We start from the raw sequence: 12994 nt of genomic DNA on the forward strand, positions 1-12994 counted from the left end.
CAATGATTATGTGGAGCATATGTGGATCCATGATGAGAATCACTGTACTATGTTTTTTTGTTTCAATTATGCATTGCAAACAAATTTTATGTTTGAACTACGTATTTTTATGTACAAATAATTTATATTTGTGTGCACTACTTATCGTATGTTTGTAATGATCGACACGCATGTGTATGCATGAATTTAAGATTTCAAAAGTAGAGGTTATAGTTGTAAATGGGAACATTTAAGCGCTGGACCAGTGTTGTTCCTTGATTCGGGCGGATTTGCCCAATCTGGTTGTAGATGCTCTAGAGGTGAACACGGGTTCCAGGTTCAAGGTCTCGATCCGAAGATTTTTCAAACTTGCTAGGCCATCAACTTGGACAGTGGGGGCTCTCGATCTCCTCCATCCTGAAGCCGCCGCTACCCCTCTCCTTGTCCTCCTTCCTCCCCCCCCCCCCCCCCGCAATCCCCTCCCTCCCGTTCCGATCTAGGGCTCCGATCCGCCACCACCCCTCTCGTCGCTGCTGATGGTGCTCCGACGGGCACAACCCAAGCAGGGGATGATGGTGGCGGCGGGGCCTTCCTCCGCCGCGGCTCTGGGATGCGGTTGAGGTGGAGATCCACATGGGTGTCCTAGACATGTGCGTCGTCCGGCGTCGGCGGCGCAACGATGGGGACACCTCCGCCGTCGATGGCTCACCCGGGCAGGGTAGTGGTTAAGCTTCGGTCGTGCGGTTTCCTGACAGCAGACGCCACCCATGGACGTGCAGGATGACGAAGGAGGTCCGATCTGATGGTCCAGCCGGGGATGGGCGCGAATTTGCCAGCGAAAGCTTGGCCCACGAGCGTTGTTACCTCGTTGGAGGCGTTGTGGGGCAATTCGTGTTCCTTGTGTGCCCCGGGGGAAACCCAGATTTAGGCTTTTCAGATCCAATGATGGCGAGGTTCTTGCGCTGTCACCCCATGGGGGCATCATCTTTGGGTTGTACACCGGCTGGAGAAATAAGTGTTTGGCTTGGTGGCTGGGCACAGATCTTTGTATGCTTCTCGTGCGGTGACCAAGGTGGAGCGGCGTGACATCTACAGACTACAGTATTGACGACGATGAGTCTTGTCAGCAAGGTCCAGCGGGGTCTCGGCGCTGGATGCCGTACGATGGACGCGCGCAGGAGGTAGACGTTGTTTGGCGTCGTGATGGCGTTGACGGCAGAAGGGTATGACAAGATAAGTGCATTGATTGCTCCTGAAGATGAGACTACGAAAGAAGACGATGACTGACTCTACAACGTGCGCATGCGCTGCATGTTGGGGATCTGCTAGACCAGTTGGTGCTCCCGGTTAGCATGCGGGCGGCCTGGTGAGGCCATCAGATTTTTTGGTGTGCGTGGCGCGCTGTCAGAGCACATCATCAATCTTGTAGATAGGACGACAATTTTCGTCAAGAAGATGGCTTTGGAGTGATCTATGTATTTATTTTGCATGACTTTGTTGAATAATGTACTCCCTTTGTAAAGAAATATAAGTGCGGTAGATCACTAGTTTAGTGATCTAAACGCTCTTATATTTGTTTATAGAGGAAGTAATAAAGATGCTAGCGGAGTAATTTTTTTGAAAAAAGTAAAATAAAATGCTCTGGAGGTCCCCAGAATAAATGTAGTCGCAACCAAGAAAGGGAAAGCGTGGACGACCATGGACGGTTGGCAACCCATTGCTCTCGCTCTCCAAGAGAAGAAAGAGAAAGGTTGGCATGACTTGCCACGCCTTCCGCTTCTTCCTCTGCTCCACTCCTTTGATTTGGCATGCATGCAGCAATCTGGGGCACAAGGGCCGGAGTCTCGCATAATTTGAGGCAGAGCAAAGACACTGATTGTTTGAGGAGGAGAAGAGAGATCGACCGAGACTAAGCTAATCAACCGGCCGGTGCAACTCACACGATGAGCAGCGAACAGGAACACCCGGAGACGTCGGAGCTGGAGGAGGAGGCGGAGAAGGACGAGGACGCCGCCATCGTGGAGCTGGTGACGGAGCTGAAGCAGGAAGGCACGACGCTGTTCCGGCTGCGGGACTACGACGGCGCGGCGTTCAAGTTCGACGAGGCGATCCGGCTGTCCCCTCGGGCCCCGCGCGCGTACAACGAGAACGACATCGCCTCCCTCCACAGCAACGTGGCGGCGTGCTACATGCACATGAACGCGCACCGCCCCGAGGACGACTACCACTACCACCAGGCCATCGACCGGTGCAACATGGCCCTGGACGCGTCGCCGAGGTACACCAAGGCGCTCCTGAAGCGGGCGCGCTGCTTCGAGGCGCTGGACCGGCTGGACCTGGCCTGCGTCGACGTGCAGGAGGTGCTGACCCTAGAGCCCAACAACGCGGTCGCGCTGGAGCTCCTCGAGAACCTCCGGGAGGAGATGGAGGAGAAGAAGTTCCTGCTGGAGCAGGAGGCCCGGTCGCTGGACGACCTCATCAAGGTCATCTCCGCCAGCGAGAAGGTGGCCAAGCAGTTCAGCTGTACCATCGCTACCGCCGCAGACCCTGCTAAGAAGGCCGTTTCGACGGAGACGGATGATCAGGACGCGGAGGCGATATTGATCCACGGTGACGGTGAGCAGGACGACGAGCAGGCGAGCTACGACGACAATGACGGGGAAGAAGCACCGAGTGGCCAGACGGAGGAGGAGGCGCATGTAGGCGATCAGAGTGGGCAGAACAAGCAGGAAGACGGAGACAACGCAGAGCATGGCTCTGGAGCGACGAGATGCGTGGAGCTTTTTCTCGGAGAAGAAGGGGATGTCAGGAGGATTGCGCTGCTTCCACAGGATGGCGGTCTGGCTCAGTTGATGGACATAGCTCGGAGCAAGTTCCCCGACCTCAAGGAATTGTCTGTTAATTTCAAGGACGACCGGGGTGACTTGGTAACGGTCGACTCGACTACGGACCAGAGCGCATGGTTCGATGAAGCGAATTCCCGGTCCCAAGGGCCACTTCGGTTGTACGTAACCGAAGGTAATCGCGAACGGGTGTCGTGCCCCGATCAGCCGATTCGGGAACACCACTCTGTTGATCCGTGCTTGTCGCACGATCAGTAGCAGGCACATACTATATATGTCGTACGTTTGGTCATATTGAGTGATGAAATGTATTTACGGTGGTCGGTGGTCTAACTCCCAAAATGTATGTTTGACTCACTGAAATGAGTAAGGAGATCCATTGTAATCCAAGAAATACGGATAAAGCTATTCGGTTCGATCTGGATCACGGACCCCTCGGCTCAATTGGTTTAGGACGCGTTTGGTTGACATATCTGTTTTTAGGCATTTTGCCTTGAAGTATACATCAAGTTTTTGGAGAATACCATCTTGAGTACGTCAAGGACCACAACTTGTGTGTCCATTCTTCGGTTGTCGGTGGTTCTTGATCGGCCCATGAATGATAGATCGACGTGGTGAGTACTATCCATGACGTTGTCAACGCCGACCCAAACAACTTTATGCAGGATCATCCTTGTACTCAAGTTGAAGTGTCTGTCGATGCCACTCGAGTTTACCAAGCACTTGCCATCGTCCCAGAGGAACCCGTGCCGTGGACAAACACCGACTGTGCTTGTAGGGTGACAATCCGAATGATCAACAAGACAACGACGGTCTCACCCTGGACGTCATTGTTCGTCCAATTAAGATAGGGTACCTTGTCACCTTCGAGTTGGCGACTCCCACCATCCTAAAGGTGACCGCCTTCAATGATGAGGACGTCGAGGTGGTGACCAAGTGCAAGAAGCACGAGGAGGCCTTTGCCTTGGATGCCTAGGAAGTTATCTCTGCATCTTTAAGACTTTTTGTGTGGGATGTTTAAGAGTTGGCCGCTACTGCTTGTCATTTAACAACCCGAGTGTGTGTTAAGACTTAGGTTGTTTCTGCTATGCCTGTTTACTGCGGCCAAGCATGGATCAGAAAAGTGATTCTACTTGAATATATATAGATATACCTCCTATATTTCTGCTGCACACACAAAGGACAAGGTGCACTGCATTGTGGCCGCTATATATGACGTTCTCATTACAAGATACACAGATCATGTCGTACACGTGGCATACTAGCACCAACCAAGTTGTAGGTGGGCAGCTGCCACACGGGCCTGAGGCGGACGAGGAGTGGGCGCGTGGGCGTCCGTTCGACGTCCGGGTGGATGCAAAACGGGCGTAATTTTACATTGGAAATTAGGCAGGTCGGACGCGAAATGAACAAAAAATGCGGATGTGGTTGCGCGTTGGGCCGCGCGGTTTGTCCGTTTGGGCCCAAATGGACAGACGCGGACCGGATGGGGTTGTGTGTTGGAGTTGGTCTCAGGATTGCATTTCTAGTGTAGGAGTCCAGACGGAATGACAGGGAAAATGTGACTAACCCAATCCACAATGAAGAATATGGTGGTAATTCGGAGATTCCGAAAGGAGCGCTTGATGGGAAGCCTATAGACGTCCACGGTGGCCAAAAGGAGGCACTACACGCATTGCAAAGCCGCTACTACTACAAGGTGGCTGATGGAAAGAACAGTGAGTCCATCTATACAAGGAAATTGATTACATGGCAAAAGGTACGGTGGCCTAGAGCCCATCTTAAATAAGGCCCAGTATATCTGTATACATAAATTATAAAAATATATATTGCAGAACAAAAAAATCAACATGGACAAGGGCATATACCCCCCTCCTTGACACATTTCACCATATTGTATTTATTCAATAGTTATTTATAGTTGAGTACATTACAATCAATATTTGCTACATATAATCATACATAGATGGTGTATTAAGACTTTATTTGTTAAGTAAAAAGATGTTTTTTATGTTAATGCTTTTTTTTCATGATATATGATATATATTGTTGAAACTATATATGTTACTAATATTATTGTTCATTGTTCTAAATAGCACTAGGGCCTCCATAATGTTAGGGCCGACCCTGCCTCTTGCCTACTACTTGTATCCACGATGGTCTAGCTATCTCAACCTCTATAATCTTTTACTGCTAACTATCTGTGTGCATCAACTTCTCCGGGTGCTCTCGCTGTACTCTGGTTTGTAAAAACTCTGAAAACCTACGGAAGAAAAATGTGGAACACTTGCAGAAAGGCAGTGGCGGTCTGGAAGTCGCTGGCGGAGATCATGAACGCGACCGCGGCGGTCGCGAGGAGGGCCTGCGTAAGGCGGGTCACGAGAGAACAACGCGTCCCTGGTGCGCCCAACAGGTCCACCATCAGCACCCCCGGCGGCGGCACGTTTTTGTCTGCGTCCTCCCCCTGCTCTGGATGCATCCGGAGCAGGCGGGTATATATATATATATATATATATATATATATATATATATATATATATATATATATATATATATATATATATATATATATATATATATATATATATATATATATTTGCAGCCGCCGCCGCATCCAGAGCCAGGTGTGGGCCTTGTCCCTGCACCGCCTCCACTCCATCGGAGCCGGTGTCGGGTGCACCACCGGATGGCTTGGCCGCGGGAAGATGGCGCCGCCCTGCTCCATGCAACACACGCGACAGCGGTAGAGGGCCGGAAGCAGTGTTAGCGGAGGGCCCGAGCTAGTCGACGGAATGAGGCGCCCCTGTATCAGGGCAGGGGAGCGGATGTGAGGCTCAAAGCACTCAAAATCCAGGGAGGGATGGCACACTCCCGTTTCAGAATTCCTATTGATATCCAAGAAAACACCATGTGCGATATTAAAAGAGGTACCATGCTTGTCGAATTGATTGAACATACCTCTTTAGTTATATGGGACGAGGCGCTGATGACACATAGCAAATGTTTTGAGAGAGTTGATAGGTCGCCGTGAGACATCCTTGCTGCCTCCGACCCATCATCAGCAGACAAACCGTTTGGTGGCTTGATGTTTGTTCTTGGCGGTGACCTTAGGCAGATATTACCGGTTATTGAGGGAGGTACAAGACCACATATAGTGAATGCCACTGTCACAAAATCTCCCTTGTGGCACACATTAAGATACTCACTTTATCTACTAGTAATATGCAACTATCTTGTGGTGGGTTAGATGAAACTTCCCGTGCTGAACTGGAAAATTTCAGCCAGTGGGTGCTTGATTTAGGAAATGGAGCTCTACCTGCAGGTTTTATCTACGTTGTGCCTATGAGTGCGCTGGTAACCTCATCACTTCAAAAAGAGGTTACCAGACCACATGTGTTACATCTAACTAAACACCACACACTTTATCGATGTCTAGAGAAGACCTGCAACCAAACACCATGCGTGTGTTTGTTCTCAACCAGGTCGGAGAGGACATAAGCAAACTACATGCAGAACATGGTTTTTAGCTTGCATTTGCTTAGCCAGCCGAGTTGAGAAAAAAAGAAGACCAAAGGAGCCAGAAACATCATTGAAATGTTCAAACCCCATGGGATCGAACCCGACTTGTCTGGTACACAAGACTATGTCCCTACCACTAAGCTACATTCAGTTGTCTAGGCCCAATTAAATCACACATGCAAGAGGGAGTACATCCTATCAAACGCACCCGCTCTAGCAAAAAACCTTGTTAAACAATCGAAGACCGCGAAGCCTCGACCGTTTTAGAGCATGGTTTATAATATAGCCAGCAATCAGCTATAATAGTTGCCATATCATTAGAGCCAACATAATAGTTAGTTTTAAATATGTACTATTTTATTAATGACGGACCCATCTTACAATCACATAAAGTGTCTTGGGCCTCGTGCTATAGCTAGTTCTTATTCCACAACTCGCTTTTATTCTCTCTTCTTCAACAAAGCAAAGATATAGAAGTAGTATTCATTATATTTTGCTTACGTGATCTTATTGTACTTGCTCAATATAGAATCCCAATCCAGCTGCCGCACCAACTAAGAAAAAAGTCCAGCTGCCGCTACAAATCCATGGGGGGCTTCATTCCACGGCGCGAGACGCCGTCGTCGCGGTCAAAACCGTGGTGCTACCCTGGAAGACCAATGAACGGCACGGTTAGCATGAACCCAGCACGATCCCGTGAGCAAGACAAGTGCGTTGCTTCCCCGTCAAACTTCGGCACATCCCGCCCACAGCATATTACCGTCCACCGCAAAGCCAAACTGAATCTACAAATACCGGGCAAAAAGACACCTTCTACCATTTCCAGGCAGAAGTGGCTTTGACCTGAGTTCTTTGCGTTCCTTTCCGGGGCCGCCAAAGCCAATACACAGACGGGCTGGGCCGGTAGGCTTACACACCGACCTTAAGTTTAAGCCCAGTCCATCGAGGGCGTCCCGTCGTCAAGTTCACCCGCTCCACCACCATCCCATCCCACCAGAACACGCTAAACCCTATTCCCGCTCCACCTCGCCGCCAGCCCGCCACCGCCGCGATGTCGTCGGAGCCCGCGCCCGCCTCCGCCTCCACGGAGGAGCTCGAGGCCGACCTCTCCGCCGCGACCATCAGCAAGAAGCAGCTGAAGAAGGACGCCCGCAAGGCCGAGAAGGCCGGGAAGGCGTCGCAGCGCCAGCAGCAGCAGCAGCCGCAGGCGGAGGAGGCCGACCTCTTCGCGGCCAACTACGGCGATGTCCCCGTCGAGGAGATCCAGTCCAAGGCCATCTCCGGCAGGTCCTGGACCGACATCGGCGACCTCGACGAGGCCGCCGCGGGCCGCTCCGTGCTCATCCGCGGCTCCGCGCAGACGCTGCGCCCCGTCAGCAAGAAGATGGCCTTCGTCGTGCTGCGCCAGAGCATGAGCACCGTGCAGTGCGTGCTCGTCGCCAGCGCCGACTCCGGGGTCAGCACGCAGATGGTGCGCTTCGCCACCTCCCTCAGCAAGGAGAGCATCGTCGACGTCGAGGGCGTCGTCACCCTCCCCAAGGAGCCCCTCAAGGCCACCACGCAGCAGGTCAGTCATCTGGGCCAGTTTGGTCGTTTCTCGTCATCGGTCGCAACCATCATGCGCATGGTTAGATGGTGGCTTTGTAACCTTCCTTATTTGATGATTCGAATTGTTGTCGCCTAATTCAGAATATCAAGCGCACACTCGTTACAATTTCTGTTATAGTGTGCCTAGATGATCAATTGTTTGTGTGTTCTCTTTGACTGGCAGGTCGAGATCCAGGTTAGGAAGGTCTACTGCATCAATAGGGCGATCCCCACACTTCCGATCAACCTTGAGGACGCAGCCCGGAGTGAGGCAGAATTCGAGAAGGCTGAACAAGTACGTCCATTGCAAATTCTTTCATTTGCCTTCTTCCTCTTTGCAGGAGGCGCCCAGCTTTTGCTCTATGACTCTTATCGTTGCCATGGTTACAGAATGGGGAGAAGCTGGTACGTGTTCTCCAGGACACACGCTTGAACTATCGAGCTATCGATCTGCGGACACCTGCGAATCAAGCAATCTTCCGCATCCAATGCCATGTTGAGAACGTGAGTACTATTTGTCCTTGTTTGCACTGACCGACTGTTACATTTCATGCAGCAAGGCATGCTGCTGTAACAAATATAGCATGTTCTGTTATGTCTAGCACCACGTGCGTTGTTATTATTAAATGGTCACGGTTCATTCTTTCATCTTAGTATCTCCATCTACCAGCAAAAGGCACCTTGCACAAACCTATATATTTAACATGCAGCATGAGATATTGTTCATCAAAACTATGCTTATGTTCGTGACATTCATGTGGCATCTCATGCAGATATATTTTATTATGTATTTCTGTAGCATGTAATGTTTATTTTCTTCTTTTGGTTCATACATGTAACTATTGATGGATACACATGCAGAAATTTAGAGAATTTTTGTTCTCGGAGAATTTTATCGGGATCCACAGTCCAAAGTTGATTGGTGGATCAAGTGAAGGTGGTGCATCTGTATTCAAGCTGGAGTACAATGGCCAGCCTGCTTGTTTAGCACAATCTCCCCAATTGTACAAGCAGATGAGCATCTGTGGTGGCTTTGGCCGCGTGTTTGAGGTTGGTCCCGTCTTTAGAGCAGAAAAGTCAAACACTCACAGGCATCTGTGTGAGTTTATCGGGTTGGATGCTGAGATGGAGATCAAGGAGCACTACTTTGAGGTAAGGAAGATTTGGAGGAAATAAGTCTTTCATTTAGTTCATTTATTGAAGTGATGGTGACCAGGTACTGGTTTTTGTACACAGGTTTGTGATATCATAGATGGCTTATTTGTTGCAATATTCAAACACTTGAATGAAAATTGTCAGAAGGAACTTGAGACAATAAATAGGCAGTATCCATTTGAACCTCTGAAGGTAAAACATTACTCCTTATTGTCTTGTGTTTGTTATATGTATGCTTTTGCTTAAGTTACTGTCTCAACTTCTTCTACTTTATACAGTACCTAGAGAAAACCTTGAAGCTGACGTATGAGGAAGGGATTAAAATGCTGAAGGTACTAGCTTGTACTCTTGTCTATTTCATCATTATGGTGACATTCACTTGCATACAGTATGCTCTTTTGTGTTCTCACAGTGTGATTGATGTTAGGAATTTAATAGCCCTATATATTACTGGTGTTTTGATTGAGCTGTCCTAATTGAGATTCCTGTGAAACAAGAAACATACTGTTAATAGTTGTTTGAAGTGGTTATATGTTCTTCAAACTATGAATAATAGTAAATACTGCAGTGGCGCAGCGCATATGAATTGGTGTTGTTATATTTTGCATTTTTTTTCTACCAATTTGAAGTGTGTATCGACATTTTGTTTTCAACAAATGCTATCTACCAACCGGTACTTCCAGCTTGACCATTATCATGTTTTCTTGTTAGCTGAAAAACTGGTAGAAACTGGCAGTCTTTTCTGACATCGCTAGCAGAATTGTTTCTCCGTAGCTGAAAATAATAATTAGAGTACATGATCAGTGGATGTGCTTGACATTTTGAAACGAGGGATTAGTTTTCTTCGGAAATCAGGCCGGGTGAAAGGCTGGCGGTTACCGTGAACTCACTTATGAGTTCAGTTGGACAAGATTTATGGATGACTTGTCTGTTTGGCAGGAAGCCGGAACTGAAATCGAGCCTATGGGTGACCTTAACACTGAAGCTGAGAAGAAACTTGGTCGGCTTGTTAAGGAGAAGTACGTAGATATACTGCACGTATGTAACTGTATCACTTAATTTAAATAAGCTAACTTATCTGTTATTTGTAGGTATGGCACAGAATTTTTCATCCTCTATCGATATCCTTTGGCTGTGCGCCCTTTCTACACCATGCCTTGCTACGATGATCCAGCTTACAGCAACTCTTTTGATGTTTTCATTCGAGGTGAGTATTAAATTAATCATTACAACACTACCAAAGAAGTTGTTTGGCTTATGATTCCAGTTGCATGGGTATAGCTTTCGTGTTATTTTTATACATTTGAAGACCTATTTTTCTTTGATTTCTAGTTGATGCAAAATTGCAAAATGTTTGTTATTTCTATTTACGTATCTTCATTTTTTCTAGATACTACCTATGAAGTGTTTTTATGTTCCTAATCTGTAAGGAATTAAAGTTGCTTCCCTTTCTATATGTTACCGTTTCCTTTGTTTGCAACTAGCCACTTATACTTGAGGAAACAATTACAGGAAGTTGCTTATACCACCTCTCCTTTTAGTAAAATTAAATCATCTGGGTATGTTAAATATTATTGTCAGCATAACAAAAACAAATCCATAAATACTCATTTCAAACAAAAAGTACATATAAATATACAAAAAAGGAGCATTAATTAAGTTTACCCTTTTCAACTGTTGAGTTTCTTGCGGCATCATTTTTCCTAATTGGTTCATAAAAATTACTAGTATACTGCTACCCCAGTTCCTGAACCTGTGCTTTCTGGAATTTTGCAAAAAAACCCAGTACACATCTAGGAATGACCATATTACCCACGTTCATTGGTTACTTGTTCTTGTTGGGATGATGTGTGCCACTCTAGTCTGTAACTACATTTTGATAAATGAGAATTAACCAAACAGGATACAAATTTAAGAGAAAAATGTTTCAAAGTTTATCAAAATCGTGGGATCAGATGCATTTGGAATGGAAGTTGAAAGCTATAATGGCATATTTTGGAAACGGGAGGGGGTATCATGCAGACATATGGCAGAACTATTGGACTAGATGGGTAGAGCAGGGCCACTATTCTGCCTGACACTGTTTCTTGTACATATTCTTTGATATCTAGACCCATAGAATAATAGGAGTGATGTTCTATTGTGGATGAGTTTTCCAGTCGGATGCAGAAAAGAAGTTTCTCTGGGTCGACAAAATAAAAACAGTAGAATGTAGTGATTATTCCAACAGGTTGTGGTTATAGGGAGATGTTGCATGACAGTATAATGGCACAGAAAGTATCTATATTAAGTCAGTTCTTCTGCCTCAGGTAAATAGTTTATACAATATGATGTCAACCTTTTCATGAACCTTGCTTACAGCATGATGATGTCCAGATGGTATGCTTTGTAAGAGATTAGGGTTTTGAAAGAATATCTATATAGACATAGCCTGGATGAGAGAACCTTTGGGTGAGAAAAGACTAACCATCATTCTTGCTTGAGCAATACGTGCTCACCTCCTCTATTTATGTATGTGTCCAAGGTAACAAAGGTTCCTAGTTAACATGAGTTGGACTCTCCACTGATTCCTGACAAGTTTGTAGTCTAGGACATATACAAACTTAAACAAACTGGTATATTGAAGCAAAGTTCTCTGCTACTTCCACTGATAGCTAACATCGTCCCAGCCTAGGTTTTGTGCTGGCTTGTTTCCTAGGTCCATCAATAATTCAATAAAAAAAGACATACGCCAATATTGAAGCAAAAATCTCCCATCTGTACGAATAAAGACCTTAAACAAACACATTCTCTTCGGGGATTTTGCATATGAAACTGTCTGCTATGTTCGGCATATTAGCATGAATGCTTGTTAGTTTTAATTCTGATTCTGACCAATTTTATTTGTATGACAGGTGAGGAAATTATTTCTGGAGCGCAAAGAATACATACGCCTGAACTTCTGAGGAAACGTGCAATCGAGTGTGGAATTGACGCGAGTACTATCGCATCGTACATTGAATCATTCAGGTCTGTTCTTGTCTCATTGTATGGCGGCGATGTTGTAATATTGCAGTATTTACTACTCATACTTGTTTCCAACAATCCATCTCAATGCTTCAGTAATACATATATTTTCTTCACTTCGGTACTCAATTCCTCCCATGCTGACAATCACAGCTATGGTGCACCTCCTCATGGCGGTTTCGGGGTCGGCTTGGAGAGAGTGGTTATGCTGTTCTGTGCCCTCAACAACATCAGGAAGACATCTCTTTTCCCTCGTGACCCACAGAGGCTCGCGCCATAAGTTTCTTTCCTGGGTCGACAGCTTGCACCCATGGTTGTCATCATCTTCACCAATCTGCTAGTCAAGTACTGGAACAACCTACGATGATGGGTGCAGCGCTGTTCATTACGTTTGAGTTTATGGCATGGCCAATGTGTAGCACCGTCAGTGTGTTGGAGCTTCTGTTAATACTCACAAAGCTACTTATGTTGATAACCAATCTCGAACAAAATGAAAATTAGTCTGCTTTTCCAAGTGGGTCTGCTAGCCGTGTTTTTGCGCGCTGATACTGCCGTCATTTTCGTTATTTGTCTCTTATGTCAAACCTACTGCCGTCATTTTTGTTATTTGTCTCTTATGTCAAACCTAGGGATGCAGACGGACGTGTCCGCATCCATCCGAAGCTAAGGCCTCCTTTGGTTTATAGGAATCTTGTAGGAATTTCATAGGATAGGATTTCTATAGAATTTTTTTTAGAGCCTTTTGATTTGTAGGAATGGAATCCTATTCCTGAAGGAATTCTTTCTATCCTTCATATTTCATAGGAAAATAAACATTAGTCTAGACACAATGGAAAATTTTTATGATGTGAATCAAAGGGCATCTCCTTTCCTATTCCTACTCATAGGATGTGAGATACATGTCA

General features: G+C 46.5%; 2 protein-coding genes across 2 annotated transcripts; both read left to right on the plus strand.

The window, feature by feature from the left end:
- The first annotated feature begins 1759 nt into the window (after positions 1–1759).
- On the plus strand, positions 1760–6349 carry LOC123124635 (protein PHOX1-like). Its single transcript, XM_044545222.1, has 5 exons — positions 1760–2997; positions 3626–3747; positions 4357–4540; positions 6070–6176; positions 6305–6349. The coding sequence occupies exons 1-5, from the start codon at positions 1923–1925 to the stop codon at positions 6347–6349; spliced, it is 1533 nt and encodes a 510-aa protein (XP_044401157.1). The 5' UTR covers positions 1760–1922.
- An 829-nt stretch (positions 6350–7178) lies between these two features.
- On the plus strand, positions 7179–12603 carry LOC123120631 (aspartate--tRNA ligase 2, cytoplasmic). The gene is made up of 10 exons (XM_044540633.1): positions 7179–7908; positions 8113–8223; positions 8319–8432; positions 8790–9080; positions 9165–9275; positions 9362–9415; positions 10023–10102; positions 10175–10290; positions 11978–12092; positions 12243–12603. The coding sequence occupies exons 1-10, from the start codon at positions 7393–7395 to the stop codon at positions 12367–12369; spliced, it is 1635 nt and encodes a 544-aa protein (XP_044396568.1). The 5' UTR covers positions 7179–7392; the 3' UTR covers positions 12370–12603.
- The last annotated feature ends 391 nt before the right edge of the window (positions 12604–12994 follow it).

This window comes from Triticum aestivum, chromosome 5D, assembly GCF_018294505.1.
Source record: "Triticum aestivum cultivar Chinese Spring chromosome 5D, IWGSC CS RefSeq v2.1, whole genome shotgun sequence".
In the NCBI taxonomy this organism is placed as follows: Eukaryota; Viridiplantae; Streptophyta; class Magnoliopsida; order Poales; family Poaceae; genus Triticum; species Triticum aestivum.

What these genes read in the sequence shown, in the direction of transcription:
- LOC123120631 (XM_044540633.1), top strand. Translation starts at nt 7,393, where the DNA reads ATGTCGTCGGAGCCCGCGCCCGCCTCCGCCTCCACGGAGGAGCTCGAG. An exon ending in TCAAGGCCACCACGCAGCAG is followed by an intron (nt 7,909 to 8,112) that starts GTCAGTCATCTG and finishes TTTGACTGGCAG; the next exon opens with GTCGAGATCCAGGTTAGGAA. An exon ending in AATTCGAGAAGGCTGAACAA is followed by an intron (nt 8,224 to 8,318) that starts GTACGTCCATTG and finishes CCATGGTTACAG; the next exon opens with AATGGGGAGAAGCTGGTACG.
- LOC123124635 (XM_044545222.1), top strand. Translation starts at nt 1,923, where the DNA reads ATGAGCAGCGAACAGGAACACCCGGAGACGTCGGAGCTGGAGGAGGAG. An exon ending in TCGGTTGTACGTAACCGAAG is followed by an intron (nt 2,998 to 3,625) that starts GTAATCGCGAAC and finishes ATGATCAACAAG; the next exon opens with ACAACGACGGTCTCACCCTG. An exon ending in TTGTGCCTATGAGTGCGCTG is followed by an intron (nt 6,177 to 6,304) that starts GTAACCTCATCA and finishes GTTCTCAACCAG; the next exon opens with GTCGGAGAGGACATAAGCAA.